The sequence below is a fragment of the Bos javanicus genome, chromosome 5 (assembly GCF_032452875.1).
Source record: "Bos javanicus breed banteng chromosome 5, ARS-OSU_banteng_1.0, whole genome shotgun sequence".
NCBI lineage: Eukaryota > Metazoa > Chordata > Mammalia > Artiodactyla > Bovidae > Bos > Bos javanicus.
The window spans coordinates 77,698,911-77,715,814 of record NC_083872.1 but is presented as its reverse complement, the minus strand read 5'-3'; the positions used below and the strand labels follow the sequence as shown (position 1 = coordinate 77,715,814).

The window sequence follows — 16,904 nt, the reverse complement described above, 5'->3', positions numbered from 1 at the left end:
CTGTCCAGTGCTAATAGATAGTCCTCTTAGGCTTCTTTCTTATGCTTTCTTATGCACTTGTCACTTCTTTCTTATGCACTTGTCACCCTAAATATGTAGCTTAACATGTGCCTCAACAGCTTAAGCAAATTCAGAGCATACAGGGGGACTGAGAGTTTGAGACTCTTGCCAGTTCTTGATAAAATAATCTGTAAGTTATTCAGACCCATTCTTATTTTTATTTTTGCCATTCAGCTCTTTTCCTTATTTATTGTCCAGGTTTAAGATTCTGAGCCTCAGATAAAACCTTATAATTAAATGTCTTATCTTCTCTCAGCCCACTGTACTAAGATCTTAAGAGAACCATTTAAATCACTGCTTTTTATTTTACTCATGGCTTCACCTTGAATTTGCTCACTCTCCTTAAGACTTCATATGTAGGTCTATCACTCATGTATAGTTAACAGGCATTTAGAAATACAGTTACTCATTTAAAAAGTAGTATATAAATATTCCACCTATATATTGATAAACATCATCTTTAATACATATTTTAGAGACAAAGTTTGGGCAGTGTTTTGAATCAGAATGATACAAAAAACATTTAACAATTGCTATAACACTGTTAAACTTTAATATAAAGTCATTTTTATTTCTATAATTCTGAATGCCATTTTATCTTCATTTTAGATTGTAAAATCTTAAAGAATATCTAAAAACATGTCTTAAATATTGATAAATTAGTGTTCCCTGTTACCTTAAACAGTCATTTTTCTTTTATAAATCAAGACTAACAGATATCCTAAAAAAGAAGGTGCAAAAGCACTTGTGATTAATGACAACACTAGATTTCTTTTAGCAGATCCTTTCTCATGGGTATAAACATTGAGGGAACTGATGATGTGTTTGTCATATTCAACATTTTAGGCAGCTTAATGTCATTATTGGGCCTGCAGGTGGCTCAGTGATAATCCACCTGCCAATGCAGGAGACGTGGATTTGATCCCTGGGTCGGGAAGATCCCCTGGAGAAGGAAATGGCAACCCACTCCAGTATTCTTGCCTAGAGAATCCAACAGACGGAGGAGCCTGGTGGGCAACGGTCCATGGGGTCACAAAGAGTTGGACATGACTTAACACACACACAAAAGCATGCATGCAAACTCATAGAATCATGAGTGTGTTCTTTTTTCTGTTAATTAAAGGATTCCTACTTTTATCCTGTGACTATAAGGAACATAAACTGACTTGAGAAATATATAAAGTCTTAACTTTTGGAGACATGTTGAACTTTCAGAGAGATCACAGTTCAACAGTATTTAAAGTTACTTTGAAGAAATAATGTGAATAGCAGTTTTGGCTTTCCTTGTGCTTTTAATGGTGAGTCTTGTTTTAAAGGCTAGCTCATATTTTCTCCACAATCTCTAGTGTTAGAGGTTGGAGAGGAGGAAAAACTTTGAAAAGTTAGCAAGTAATAAAAGAGGAATTTAAGATATCCTGGCCAAGGCCTTGCCAGCAATTTAGAACAGAACCTCTTACTTAGACAGCTCAGGGTTCCAGTTGCACATGCCAGTCACCATCTCTTTCTGACCCTGCTATCTCTAAATAGATTAAACTCCAGATGGGTACTAGATGGGTATTCTCCTTGACGCCTAACAAAAAAAATTAACTTTGCTTAGATAATGCCAGTTTGATATGGTTGGTACAGGTTTGGAACATGTTTATTTCAGGCTGCATCTGGAGGTGGTGGGGTTGGAGATGCTGTTCAAGAACCAACAACAGGCAACTGGAGAGGAATGCTGAAAACTTCAAAAGCTGAGGAGTTACTAGCTGAGGAAAAATCAAAACCAATTCCAATTATGCCAGCCAGTCCACAAAAAGGCCACGCTGTGAATTTGCTGGATGTGGTAAGCTGTAGAATTTGGTAAGCTGTAGAATGATTGAGGACAAAGAACCAAGTTACCAAGAAAGCATTTTAAAAGACAGAAGGAACTGGTATCTCAAAAACGTACTGTTACGTGTTGTCATTTCAAAATGGCACAACGGTAAATTTGTTCTCCCCTCACCCAATTTAGCCAGTTCCTGTTGCACGAAAACTATCTGCCCGTGAACAGCGAGACTGTGAAGTTATTGAACGACTCATCAAATCATATTTTCTTATTGTCAGAAAGAATATTCAAGACAGGTTAGTATTATGTATATAAATCAGACTAGAATACTGCTGGATAATTTCTTAATCGTTTTGAAAATATATGTATTTTTTAAAATTTAGGTTTTTATTCTCAAATAAATGGATTATTTGATTGCTTTGCAGTGTGCCAAAGGCAGTAATGCATTTTTTGGTTAATCATGTGAAAGATACTCTTCAGAGTGAGTTAGTAGGACAGCTATATAAATCATCCTTACTGGATGATCTTCTGACTGAATCTGAGGACATGGCACAGCGTAGGAAAGAAGCAGCTGATATGCTAAAGGTAAACTGGGAATTTTTAAAAAATGTTCTTATTTGGGTTGTAGGTATAAACATTTATTATTTAAAATGCTTGGAGATATATATACATATATAGTCTTTGTATGATGGCTAAATATTACTCTGTTGGCACTTGATTCGATTCAAATTTCAGAGAAGATATGAATCAACCACATATAAAGTGGAGAGATTATCCCATATTAATTCAGATTCTTTGGTATTATAATTTAAACATTTATAATTTTTATCATCTTCTTTAATGCAGGCATTACAAGGAGCCAGTCAAATTATTGCTGAAATCCGAGAGACTCATCTTTGGTGAAGAGAACTATGTAATCCTGAGATTTTGTTGACTTGTTAGTCCTGCCTACTTGAGTAGAATTTTATTTATGAACTCCTGTGTCTTGCAGTGATATGAATCTGCTCATGTGAAGACTGGCTATAAAATGAAAATTGTACTCTGTATTCCAGAACAAATCACACATTTAATCCAAATAATAAATGGCTATTTCTAAAATTTCCTAGTATATATAAAATACATCAAGTCTGTCTTGTGACAGTTTCATTTGAACTTAAAAGGAACCATTAATAGTTCTAGTTGTACAAGCAGTTTGTGAATAAGATGACCTGTGTGATCTGCTAGTAGTCTTAAAGCTGCTGCCACAGCCCTTCAAGAAGAATGCACCAAGACACCATTTCATAATGACTATGATGCATGCACTATATAAACCGACCTGGCTTTGAAAGAGATGGGTTGACAAGTTACTCACGTAGTCACTGTTCTAATTATCTTTTGATTTAGTTTTATTGAGCTTCTCTGCAACCTTTGATGTGTCTGTAAGAAAGCTGAACACATGAGAGGATCTGTAACACTGACAGTGATGTGATGTGCATAATATGTAGCTACCGCCTTTCCACTTCTGGGTCCACTTTCCCCTGGTGCATTAAAAATTAAAATACCTTTGATCTTACTTAAACTTGGAAGCATGAATTATGTTTTACTGCATTAAGAACAACCATCTAGCCTTGATTATCTAGCAAGACTTGGTCATGACCATTTCCTTTAGTTTTTAGAAGAACTAGTAAATTCTCCTTGGCTTTCAAATATAATAGTAGTAATCCAGTAATCCATCTGTAAATTGGAGCCCACAGACCACACTTCAAGATTCACCTGGAGGAGGGTCTTAGAACCAAATACTGTACTGATTTTAAGTGTATCTTCTTTCTCTACGTTTCTCTAAGGGTTAGTTGGTAATAGTTATTACTTTTGCTTCACACAAACAAAGTAGATTAGAATAAAGGTACGAAAATAATGATGGGGCTTTATTATTCACAGAAAAACATGCTGACAGACACATACTCCTAAACACTCTCAGAGGGTTGGGAGTGAGGTTTAGAACATGAACACATTTTACCAAAATTCCCCAGATTATTCTTGATGTGAATTACATAATAAATTTTAAGATGAATTATATATTGCAGATATTAAATTTATTTTTATGTTATGGCATTTATGAAGAAATACTGGCAGGAACATATGAACGTGTGTTACCTTTAGCTAATGATACTGTACTGAGAAACAACAGGATCAGCAACTGGTCTCAAACATAACAGATTCAGTCTGGTGATACAGGACTATGAATCTGTTTGCAGTACCATCTTATAGAATACATGCTTCCAAAATGTTTATTAGCATACTTTAAAATCACTCTGCCATTATTAAACATCAGTTTTGAAATTATAGCCATCCATGATTCATGTATTTGAGATAGATCAGATGATTACCATTCTAGTCTAACTTTGTTAATTTGTAAAGGGGACAGAACCTTACAATGCACCTTTTTCCAGCAAACTTGAAATTGAAAACATTAACTGCTATGGTAATGCACTTGTTAGTACTACACACCATGTACAAAGAAAAACAGGCAAGATAGGTACAGAAAGAGGAAACCTCCTTTTGTTGGCCCTTAAACCGAGTGAAGTTCTGAAATGTAGAGATGATCTCTGACTTACAATGGATACCTGTATGTTCTTACTTTGTAAATAAAGTTGCTAGTATGAAGTGACATTAAAAAGCTTGTCAATAAGTGAATTCTTCCTAACTGTACTCCCAGAAGAGTACATGCAAATCTACTTTGGAACATAGCAATATAGCTTATACTATATAAAAGTTTAATGACTTTTTTCTATTTAGATTTTTATAATTGACTGAGGTTTTATTATAATACATCTCCAGTTTTTTGCATATGAAGATGACTTGCTCCAAATAGTCCAGGTAGTAAATAGCTAGAATTTGAACTCTAAAGCCATGCTTTGCTGCCTGTAAGATTTTCTAGAACAAACCTGATTGTTAACCATTTTGTGTGTATGTGTGTGTTTTACTTGATCTTCAAGTGATCAAATGAAATTAAGGAAATCAAGAAAAATCAATGATCTGATTTTTTAGATGTTGCAAACAGTTCTGGAGAATCAACTTGCCTAAAGAATGTAGAGCTTAATTTGACTAAATCTTGATTCCAGATCCTTTAAATTTGACCTGAAAACTTCCCTTCCTGGAATATCTTTTGATATTCTCATATGTTTGGATATTTTAGTGTATCCACTATTTTATCTTGTTGCCTCTATTTTATCTTGTTGGTTACTTAACTTTTTGGTTCATCTCAAGCTGTAATCTGCTTGGGGACAGAAGTTGAAACTTAAAGACTAATTTAAAAGTTGATAAATTTATAAGACATTGCTAGCTTTTTTACTGAGTTAAAACAAGGCTAATGAGTAAATTTAATTTCATGGAAACACAGGTGACTGGAACACTGAATTATAAACTTTCTGAAAAGTCACGTACTGATTTTTCTTCAAAAAGAAATGATTTGTACTGTAATTCTAATGCTGTCTATGGCTTCCTCTAACTTTTCTCCTTTTTTATAGAATTTGCTTCCTGAACAACAACAAAAAAAATCCAATGATATATTTACCTGATACAAGAGCAAGGACAGGATAGGAAACTTAGCATTTAGTTTTTCATGAAGAATAATTATTAAAAGAGATTAAACCTAGAAATCATGCTTTTCTGTGTTAGTCTTTAATATTTAAAGATTAGGAAATAAAATATTCCACAAACTTAACCAACCTGTATGAACAATGTATGAACCTGTATGAACAATGAAATTACTCACACTGAGGCCTAGAATATACTCCAGTCTTTGAGTTGCATATGTGAAGATATAAGTTTGTATATCTTGATAATGAATGATGGATGTTTCAACACCAGAAGGGTTTTTCATCATAGCCGAAGCCATTTTATAATGTAGAAGTTCCTTTTTCCTATTTTAAGTAATGAAAGTCCATTTTTAAGAATATGTTGTCCAACAACTAAAACACTCTCAGGATTTGTTACTTGTCTGTGATTTATACTGACTCCACCTTCTGTAATCATCCGATACCTAAAAATAGAAATGTTTAGTAACTAGATAAATCTAATCATTGTTGACCACTCCCAACAATACACATATATCATTATTTCATTTAAATTTCAAAGGCTAATTGAAACCATTTAGCACTGAATTGTTACCTTCGTATTTGCTAGATTGTGCCTCCCCTTTAGTTCTTCTAAAGGAACAGATGGAATAAATTCAACTAAAATTTTAAAACAGGCTGAGCAACCCCACTATGCCCCTCAAATAAGATGATACAGACTGAGTATGAGAGAGGCTGTGTGAATCTGTATACTTAGGGCCTCTGATCTTGTGATCTTCTCAAACTGACTATCCCTGAGCCAACGGATCCCAGCGTATTTATACAATTGTGGTCCCTTAAACCAATTCTCTAATGCTGGAGAAAAAACTTACCAGGTTGGACTTCATAAGAGAGTACAGTAATGCTGTACAGAAAATTTAAGTTATTTTCAGCAATAAGTACTCTCAGTTTTCACTTTATTCTCAGACTAACCTAACATCTATAAGGAATGAGATGCCATTATCAGGAAAACACCATCTCTGGAAACACATGCTGTGAAATATAACTTTGAACCTAAAAGTTAAATAACCTTACCCTCGGGGACCATCTGGAATGGCATTTGCTTTGCGGCACGTATCTAGGACGCTTGTTCCAGGGTCAAGAACTAATTCAGAAAATGAAGCTTCTTTAAACAATTCTTTTAACTCTTGATCAGACATGACTTCCAGCGCATCTATGCTGCTGTGATAAAGGGCTTGTGTACACCTGGAAAACATGTTTTGAGAACCACATCACGTTGACAGCTTATATAGACACGTGTTCTACTACCCAATAACCAATTATGAAGTACCCATTATATTCCAGATGGGAAGTTTTTCAAACAGCAACATTCATCTTGTATAATTTATAAGCTTAATTCAGGACAATCTTTTTTCCTAGTAAATGAAGGCTAGTATTTTAAACTATTCATTTACTGTCAGTGGTTAACACTGACAGTCCTTGTTAGTGGTAAAAGGTAACTCAAACAGTGGCTCCAAATGTTCTGCAGTCTCTTAATAATTAATCAAGTGATCTTTATTCTACAAGGTCACCTTTTAGCAGAGGCCAGCCCTTCTTGTCCATGAACAAGCTTTGTTACTTCCGCAGCAAGTCGCTTCTGAGGACCCCGCTTTTCTGGCTCTTTGACATGCAGCTGCATGATGTGGTCAATCTCTGGAAGAGGCAGAAAAGTGAAGAGCTTCAGGTATCTTTGGGGTGAAAAAAACAAAAAAAGCCTGTTAGAGTTATATAACATACCTAGTTTTTGTCTCCCCCCTCTATTTTACATTATGGAATAAACATGCAGAAATGTACCAAAAATATGACAATAATACAACATCACCCCGATTGAAGATTCAATTTTGCCATCTTTGTTTCAGATACTTCCTTTTTAAAAGCAATAGTCTAGATATAGATGACCCCATCCCCATCATATATATTCTTCTTGCTCCAGAGACATCATCAAAAATGCTCAGCTGGATGACTCACAAGCTGGAATCAAGATTGCTGGGAGAAATAACAACCTCAGCTATGCAGATGATACCACCCTAATGGCAGAAAGTGAAGAGGAACTAAAGAGCTTGTGAGGGTGAAAAAGGAGAGTAAAGAAGCTGGCTTAAAACTCAGCTTTCAAAAAATGAAGATCATGGCACCTGGTCCCATCAGATAGATGTGGAAACAATGGAAACAGTGATAAACTATTTTCTTGGGCTCCAGAATCAATGCAGATGGTGACTGCAGCCATGAAGTTTAAAAGACACTTGCTCCTTGGAAGAAAAGCTACGATAGTGTATTAAACCTAGATAGCGTATTAAAAAGCAAAGACGTCACTTGCCCACAAAAATCTGTATAGTCAAAGCTGTGGTTTTTCTAGTAGTCATGTATGGCTGTTGAGAGTTGGACCATAAAGAAGGCTAAGCACAGAAGAATTGATACTTTGAAATTGTGGTGCTGGAGAAGACTCTTGAGAGTCCCTTGGACAGAAAGGAGATCAAACCAGTCAATCCTAAAGGAAAACACTGAATATTCATTGGAAGGACTGATGCTGAGGCTCCAATACCTGATGCAAAGAGCAAACTCATTGGAAAAGACCCTGATGTTGGGAAAGATTGAGGGCAGGAGGAGGAGGCAACAGAGGATGAGATGGTAGGATGGCATCACTGACTCAATGGACCTAAGTCTGAGCAAACTCCAGGAGATAGTGAAGGGCAGGAAAGCCTGGCGTGCTACATTCAGAGGGCTGCAGAGTCAGACACGACTTTGCAACTGAACAATAACAGATACACAACAGTGCTCCTAGCCAAGGAAGCACAATTGTATCATGTCCCCTCACCCTTCAAGGCAACCACTCTCCCAACTTTGATGGTAGTCACTACCTTGTTTATATTTTTACCATCTCAGTATGCCTCCCTAAACAGCGTCACTTAGTTTTGCCTCTTTTTAGACTTTATATAAACAGAATCACTACTCTGGCACATCAGATTTCCTTGGTGGCTCAGATGGTAAAGTGTTTGCCTACAATGCGGGAGACCTGGGTTTGATCCTTGGGTCAGGAAGATCCTCTGGAGAAAGAAATGGCAACCCACTCCAGTACTCTTGCCTGGAAAATCCCATGGACAGAAGAGCCTGGTAGGCTACAGTCCACGGGGTCGCAAAGAGTTGGACACGACTGAGTGACTTCACTCACTGGCTTGTCATGATGTTGGCAATGCACCCATGTTGCTGTGTGTGCAGCTGCTGAATACAGCATTCCACATTAAAGATAGTTCACAATGTATTTATTTTGGTGTGGATATTTTGTGTTGTTCCTACTCCTGGACAGTAGTTAATGGTGCTGCTATGACTATTCCCATGTATTTCTCTTGGTGCACTAATCTGTCAGGGATGTGCCCAGGGGAGGGACTGCTGGTATTAACACAAGTCATAAATGTATTCTACTGAGTAGGTACAGCCACATATTTTTCCAAGTGGTTCTATATGTATAATGTAAGTGCTTGACGTTAAGCTTCTCACTGCTTAATGCCAAAGTATCCATTTCAAAGACACTGATCTCAAACAAACAACTGCCAATTGTATGTCATCAGTTCAGTTCAGTCGCTCAGTCGTGTCCGACTTTGCAACCCCATGAACCACGGCACGCCAGGCCTCCCTGTCCATCACCAACTCCCAGAGTTCACCCACCAACTAGGTAAGGAACTAGGCTACCCCTACTGATGAAAATCCCCTTTAGAAAACCCTGGGTAACTGAGATAACTGACTGCCTGAATGACCCCTCTCCAGCCTTCCCACTCCGTTTTCCCTGTTTTAAATTAGCCAGTGAAGAGTGAACCTGCGGAATCCAAGTCACCCCAATAAAGGCAGAGCCCTGGGTGGGTCCTCCCTCCCTTTCTATCCTTGACTCACTGTGTGCCTGTGCCCTTTGGAAACTAAGTAATACATTTTATTTTTTAAGGTTCCCTGATGATTGTTGCTGAGGCGTGTCTTATAGTCATAAGGACCACAAGTCTAGTCTAGTCACAAGTTTGACTCTGGCCAAGGAGAAGGCAGTGGCACCCCACTCCAGTACTCTTGCCTGGAAAATCCCATGGGTGGAGGAGCCTGGTAGGGTACAGTCCATGGGGTCGCTAGGAGTTGGACACGACTGAGTGACTTCACCTTCACTTTTCACTTTCACGCATTGGAGAAGGAAATGGCAACCCACTCCAGTGTTCTTGCCTGGAGAATCCCAGGGATGGCGGAGCCTGGTGGGCTGCCGTCTATGGGGTCGCACAGAGTCAGACACGACTGAAGTGACTTAGCAGTAGCAGCAAGGAAATGTCTGTGGGGGCTCCAACAAGTAGTATGGGCCCAGGTGAGGGCCACCCCCTACCCACTACCAGGCATTTCTAGCTGACGGTAACACTACCGACAGGTTGAGGCCCACATAACTGGCAAAGGCATAGTTGGCAGGACTGCATGACTGCCGTTTAGCTTTGACTAGTTTACTAGCTGGCTAACCCAGATGGATAACATGTTTGCAAGGGTAGCAATGTATGCTGGAGGTCCATAATGCTATTATGTCTTTTGCATATTGCCTCATGTTACCTCAGTATTCATCCCAAAATGTCACTGCTGCCACAATTCAACAATATCTGCAGTATTGTGATCAACAATCAAAGTCATATCCTCTAATGAGATGATCAGACCACCAATTATAAAAGCCTTGATTGACTAATGTACATGAAGGTCCTTCACATCTCAGGGTAAGGAGAGCTAAAGAGGGTGGAATGGATCCCAAGGCTATTATCACTGCCCAACCTGAGGCTCTGAGTGCAAGGCAAAGAACAGGATACTCACATATATAAGGAGGAAAGAGACCTGCCCTGTGAGTGAGTCATACTGGGACTACACTTCCTAACTTGGATGAATCGAACAACCCTACAACAGAAAAATAGCAGAGCAAAGAAAGGGAAATACAGCTGAGGCATGCTGTTTCTCTGTCCCCCAAACCCGATGGGATACCATGGGTTCAGTATCTGGTGTGATGTTGAACAATGGATAAATATAAATGCTCAGAACATCTTGTGCCAATGGCTTGTAAGACCCCTGAGGAGGTACAGCAGCTCCTTGATAGATCAGAACCCCTATGGAGGTTTCCTGGGTGTTGCTTATTGCTGCTGTGTACGTATATGCCAAGGCTCTAGTGTTACGCTCCAGAGGCTGAGGGCTTTCCCAAAGACCCTGTGGTAACCTGCCATTGGAGGGAGAGCCCAGTCCTGGGGAGGATGACTGCGACACCCTGAAAAAGGAGGCAGCCACCTATGAAGAAGGCTCATGAGGATGTCTTCCACAAACTTTCTGGTGACGACATGTAAGATTATGAGAATCAGGAAGTAAAAACAGATCAGACATTACACCTTAACTGAAATTCTGTGCATAAGGAAGAAAAGGAAGGAGTTGATTGGCAATTTCAGGTTTTTAGAACCTAAATTGTTACTCATGGCTGCTGAAATGCATCAGCTGGCTGGTATCTAAAGATCCTAAAATCTACAACCTTCTCAGAGATCTATCTGTCCAGGATATATGTTTCCTTCCTCTAAGAAACCAAAGATCTTGAGTCCCCTCAGATTTCCCCTAAATGGGACAGAATAAAGCAACATGCCTCATAAGATACCCCTGCCACCACTGGAAAGGCTGACAGGGTAATAGGCTTCCAGTGAGGATGAAGAGGGAGAAGAAAGGAAGGCAGATGATCCTAGATCCACCAGTATTTGTACCAGGGCCCTCCCTTGCCTCATCTGGACATTTACTGCCTGACTGGGCCCATCCTTCCACCACGGTGATTACTGCTAAAGGCCTATCTCCTGCTGTGCAAAACTGGCATGGTCCAATTGGTTTATCATTTCTATGACCAGAGTGACTTAAATGACCCCCTCCTCATTCTAACCTTGAGTCTCTTTGACCCTAAGTCCAGAGAATTCTTTTTACAAGGTGCTCTGTCTAATCATGGGGTAATGCTTGTGCATTTTACTGGGTCTGTCAAAACCATTCAAAGGGCACTGGAAAGCACTGACAGGGTTCCTAGACATGGAGGAAATCACTCATCATTAAACCGCCAGTACACTCAGGTACGTGTACTAGGCCTTTTCATGTTCTGGAGGCAACACATCCCTCACCTCTTACTAATTCTTTGCCATAGTCACATGCAAGGCGCCACCTTTCACTGGGGCGAGCCCAACAATACATTTGGGAAGCTGCCCAGCAGGCAGGCCAATGAGCCTTACCTTTAGTCCCATCTGGCTCCACATTCCAAGTCAGTACTTAACCATATCTGATTATGTCTCCTTGGAGTCTGGACCAAATATAAGTCTACTTGATTTCCTATGGATTTTGGATTAAGTGGCTAACCCCAAAGGATTCTACCAGGATCTTTTAGAAACTGAGGCCCTAAACAGCCCCCAACCAATACAACCACCTAATGCCCTGGGTTAGAGATGCCTCCTTGTTGAAATTAAAATGGTACCTTCAGGAGAGGGCTAACCTGGATATCAAAGCCTTTAAAAATTACAGGAGAATGGAGCTTCCCTCATGATCAGCTTCTTGCCTAAGAGTCTTTTGGAGTTGGTAGTGGTGCTCCTGCTGCTTGGAGAGTCCCTTGGGACCAACTGTCTGAGATGGACAGGGAGTCCATATTCTTAACCAATGACAGCACCACCACTGTATGTATGCACTGCAGCTAGCTGGAGGACTGCAGCATTCCCCCTGGTCTCAGGGGCCTCTCTAGCTGAAGAAGGCAGTCCTGACTCAGCCCAGCTGGCAGAACTTGTAGCTGTTCACTTAGCCCTTGAAAGTGTAAGTTGCTCAGTCATGTTCAGCTCTTTGCAACCCCATGGACTATGCAGTCCATGGAATTCTCCAAGCCTGAAGACTGGAGCTGTTCCCTTCTCCAGGGGATCTTCCCAACACAGGGATCGAACCCAGGTCTCCTGCATTGCAGGTGTTCTTTACCAGCTGAGCCGCCAGGGAAGCCCTTAGTAAGCCAAAAAAAGAGAATGTTGGCAGATCTACATTTTCATAGACTCCTGGGCTACTGCTAATGACCTCGTGGTTTGGTCTGGCCAATGGCTAAGGGACAATTTTCTCATATAAGACAAGCCCATTTGGCCCAAACCTGGAAGGAGTCCCTAGTTCCTATCATTGCTACTCAGGTTTCTGTTCAGACTACCTGCTCTGTGTGTGCGTGCTAAGTCATTTCAGTCGTGTCTGACTCTGCAACCCTACGGACTGTAGCCCACCACTTTCCTCTGTCTAAGGGATTCTCCTGGCAAGAATACTAGCACCACCTGCTCTATGCTGGAAGCCATTTCAACAGTACTGCAGACTGTTGCAGTACTAAGCCCACCACACTCTACCCAGCACACACCCTACCAGCTCAAAAAAATGGGCTCTCAATTCCTTGGGTCACTAAGGAATTCAGGCCTTAACAGCTTGGGCTCTACTGAGCAGACTCACCATCATCTTCTTAGCAACAGCCGAAGTTGTAACAGATGATTGTAGTCTCTGTTCCCAAACCAATGAAGGATATTCAGATGGGGACATATTCCCTGGGGAGACCAACCATGTTCCCATTGGCAGTTAATTTCACTGACCACTTCTCTTTTCTCCTGGGGCCTCCAGATACGCCTTCACAGTCATGGGACTTCTCTGGATGATGCAAATCTCTTGCCTCAGTAAATTTATTTTTGTTCCCTTTGGATTGCCAGGCATTACTGACTCTGACCCACTTTACCTCTCCAGAGACTAAACAATGGGCTTTCCAACATAATATTTTTTGGAATTTCCATCTAGGTTATAGCCCCAGGCATCTGGCCTCACTGAGCACCATCAACCTCCTTAAAGGGATACTCCTGAAATTACTCTCAGGCAATTGGTCCCCAAAATGGACCAAACTCTTGCTCCAGACCCTCATCTTGCTTAATTCTCACCTCTTGGGCCTTCACATCCTATATACCAACTATTATACACTCACCCAAATCTCACTGTTGGTCCCCTCTGGCAATCCTTAAGATATGCTCTGAGAGAACTTTGTTTTCCTACTCAATAGTGGTTTTTCATGTTCTGTAGTAAAGTCTTAGATATTTAAAAAATTAAAGAATTATTCCTAAATTATTTTTGGTGATCATTATGTCAGATGGTATTTTTTGGGAAAAATTCATTTTTTTTGTTGCAGGTGTATTTCTCATTAATTTATATTCTTCCAAGAGTTTGACATATTATGAAACAATGAGAAAAATCACTTAAAAAAAGGATCTTCTTTTATGTTAAAAAAAGGAGCTTTAGAGACAATGGTAAAATAAAAGTCACGTTTATGATGAAAGGAGTAAAAAACTAGAATATGCACGCAATAACCCTGCTAGATACAGATCACAAACTTGGCTCTAACCTTTTTAGCACCCACAGTAGTTTTCTGCTTTAACCAACAGTGTTTTACTACAGTGTTACAGTGATGTACTGCCTTAAATAGAATCTATGTTAAAATAAACAAAAAACCCAAAAAACTATGAAGGGATGAAGGGTGCAGAGAGAGTCAATGACTAAAATTGTATCATGAGGTTAATGAACTTAATTTTTCTCAGCACACAATTATTAAGAACTCACCTTTCTACCAAATCATCTTGTTGCCTGAGAAAAAACTGATACAATTCAAATGGAGATGTCTTATCTCTGTTTAGCCAAACAGCATTGCCAGCAGACTTGCCCAGTTTCGCTCCAGTTGTACTTGTAATTAGAGGAACAGAGATTCCAAACACATCTTCTCCAGTCAACCTATGCATAAAGAATAACTTTATTATGTGCTTCAAGCTCAAGTGGTGGCAGGTTCTGCTAATTATTCTGATTTCAGTGTGGTTTTTTGTTCTAAGAAACCTTCCTTAACCTTCTAAACCAGGATTCTTGTCCATCTTTCTGCTTTCACAGCACCCTATTTTGACATTTGTCATTCTGAACTGCAACTGAACCAGAGACTCTGGGCAAGCCAAGGGGAAATGCCACATAATTGGGGCCTAGAAATTTTTAAAGGTTGGGTGGGAAGAGAAGAGAAAAAACTAGGTAAAGGTGTGGTCAGGTAGAGACACTAAAAGAGGTATTTTAAAGGATTTTTAAAATGAGTAGCATATGAGCTGGCCCTGTATTTCATCTCCCTCTAGAAAATGCCATTAAAGACATATTATTCACAAATATTCGGTGTTGAAAAAATTTTTTTCTCGATGCCAACCAGTGACTAACACTTAGCTTCAAGGAAGGTGCAGAGCAAAAGCAGAAACTATTCAAGGTGGTCCAGTCACGGTCAGGTTACAAACAGTCTTTCAAATTAGAAACACAGAAAAGCTTCTTAGAAGCAGCAGATACAATCTGAATCCTGGCTGCTGCTGCTGCTAAGTCGCTTCAGTCGTGTCCGACTCTGTGCGACCCCATAGACGGCAGCCCACCAGGCTCCCCCGTCCCTGGGATTCTCCAAGCAAGAACACTGGAGTGGGTTGCCATTTCCTTCTCCAATGCATGAAAGTGAAAAGTGAAAGTGAAGTTGTTCAGTAGTGTCTGACTAGTGGGCTCTATTTCCTTCAGAGCTCTAGAATATATCCCATACCTAATATCATTAATTCAGCACTTTAGTTCTCATTAGCCAGTGACATAAAATTAACCCCATTGGACTCTTAGGGAAAATAAAAGGGCTGAAACAAAGGGCGTCACTCCACAATACTGACAGTGCATTACAGGCTATTTGTGTGTAACTTATTTGACCTGCGATTTCTCCCGGGCTACAGGCGCTTACTTGTGGATGAACTCGTATCCAGACATGATATTGCCCAGCTGATCTGATCCACCCAGCTGGACACGGCATCCATAATGCTGGAACAGGTAGTAGAAATCATAGGCCTGGAGCACCTGGTATAAAAACTCGGCCAAACTCATGCCTTCGGAGCTCTTGAGCCGAGTCTGCACACTCAGCCTGCTTAGCAGCGTTCCCATGCGGAAGTGGCCACCCACTGCCGCTAGGAAGTTCACCAGGTCCTGCTTCTGGTACCACGCCGAATTGTCCAGCACGGTGAAGCTGCCCCAGGTCCGCCCATTTGCAAAGAGCTGCTGGTGATTAGCAGCCAGGGCCTTTAGCCCTTGACTCAGGGCACGGGCGTTGCTTTGCACGCGCTCCGCATCCAGCGCCTCGCGCTCCTTGGTACGACCGCTTGGGTCTCCCAGGCGCGCCGTGGCACCTCCCACCAGCGCGATCACGTTGTGGCCCGCTCGCTGGAAATGAAAAAGGCCCAAAAGCGCCAGCAGATGCCCGACATGAAGCGAGTCGGCCGTGGGGTCGAAGCCGCAGTAGATGGTCTGGGGAAATTTCCCTCCCGTGCCGCGGTCGAAGAGCTCTGGGAGCTCTGTCTTTGTACCCTTCTCGGGGAAGAATTCCTTGAACAGACCCCGAGCCTTCTGCACCGCCAGCAACCCCTGAGCGGCCGAGTGGGCCTCACGCAGCCCCAAGGGCAAGACTCCTGACAGGCCCTGGGTACCAAGCCACTGGCTCCGAGAAATGCACCGCAACATGGGCGCCGCCATCTTGGCGGCGGCACGAAAGGAATGCTGGGACCTTAGAGGCCCACCTCACCCCTCAGTTGCCGCCTCTTGAAATTCCTACAGAATTTGTCGGTGTGTTTCTGCGCATGCCCAGCTGAGGCAGTTCTGACTTCCTGGGTGGGGTTTCGGCCAAAAGTCGGGTAACCGTAAGTTCCGTAGAACTTATTTTCCTCCTTGGTAACGTGGAGGTGTTTATAATAGTTCCTACTTCAGAGAGCTGATGAGTATTAAGAATTAAGACTTGAGAGTTCTAAAATATTATTTTTTGTTTAAACTTAAATTACCGTTTTCTTGTCACCTAAGAAAAGTCGTGATGCTTTGAAATCTTGGTCCTATGCAAAAATTTTTTCACAGAGGTTGTGAGAGATTAGGAATCGGTTTAACCTCATGGAGAAATACTGAGGTGGCTTGGAGATGCAATCAGTTTCCTAATGCTGATTCCCAAAAGGATGGGAACACTTCAGTCACCAGTATTTATTAGCTTCTCCAGGAGGTGGCAGTCTCGTCTAAGCTATCAGTTCAGTTCAGTCGCTCAGTCGTGTCCGACTCTTGCGACCCCATTGAATTAAATGCAAAAGGCCCTGTTTAATTCATTTACTTCAATTACAGGTAACCAAGTGGGGCACAGACTTTATTTTTCTGGGCTCCAAAATCACTACAGATGGTGACTGCAGCCATGAAATTAAAAGACGCTTACTCCTTGGAAGGAAAGTTATGAGCAACCTAGATAGCATATTCAAAAGCAGAGACATTACTTTGCCAACAAAGGTTCGTCTAGTCAAGGCTATGGTTTTTCCTGTGGTCATGTATGGATGTGAGAGCTGGACTGTGAAGAAGGCTGAGCGCCGAAGAAT

The 16,904-nt window shown here is 40.9% G+C and overlaps 2 protein-coding genes across 10 annotated transcripts in view; one reads left to right on the top strand and one right to left on the bottom strand.

The window, feature by feature from the left end:
• The window catches only part of DNM1L (dynamin 1 like), a 59,976-nt gene extending 56,557 nt beyond the window's left edge, over positions 1–3,419 (top strand). For all 8 annotated transcript variants that reach the window (XM_061417436.1, XM_061417434.1, XM_061417438.1 and 5 more), the window contains 4 exons: positions 1,709–1,885; positions 2,054–2,163; positions 2,293–2,452; positions 2,714–3,419. In XM_061417436.1, the coding sequence (XP_061273420.1) occupies positions 1,709–1,885; positions 2,054–2,163; positions 2,293–2,452; positions 2,714–2,770 (504 nt within the window). In that variant the 3' untranslated portion in view covers positions 2,771–3,419. The remainder of the gene's footprint in view (positions 1–1,708; positions 1,886–2,053; positions 2,164–2,292; positions 2,453–2,713) is intronic.
• YARS2 (tyrosyl-tRNA synthetase 2) lies at positions 503–16,127 on the bottom strand. 2 transcript variants are annotated; one of them, XR_009736570.1, is made up of 6 exons: positions 15,251–16,122; positions 14,077–14,244; positions 6,993–7,148; positions 6,496–6,666; positions 5,622–5,888; positions 503–1,907 (listed from the first exon to the last, which is right to left on the bottom strand). XR_009736570.1 is itself a non-coding variant. In XM_061417440.1 (5 exons), the coding sequence occupies exons 1-5, from the start codon at positions 16,030–16,032 to the stop codon at positions 5,729–5,731; spliced, it is 1,437 nt and encodes a 478-aa protein (XP_061273424.1). In that variant the 5' UTR covers positions 16,033–16,127; the 3' UTR covers positions 3,745–5,728. The 2 variants fall into 2 exon arrangements, 1 of the variants encoding a protein (XP_061273424.1); XM_061417440.1 differs by lacking the exon at positions 503–1,907 and having other exon boundaries at positions 3,745–5,888; positions 15,251–16,127.
• Positions 16,128–16,904: the final 777 nt, after the last annotated feature.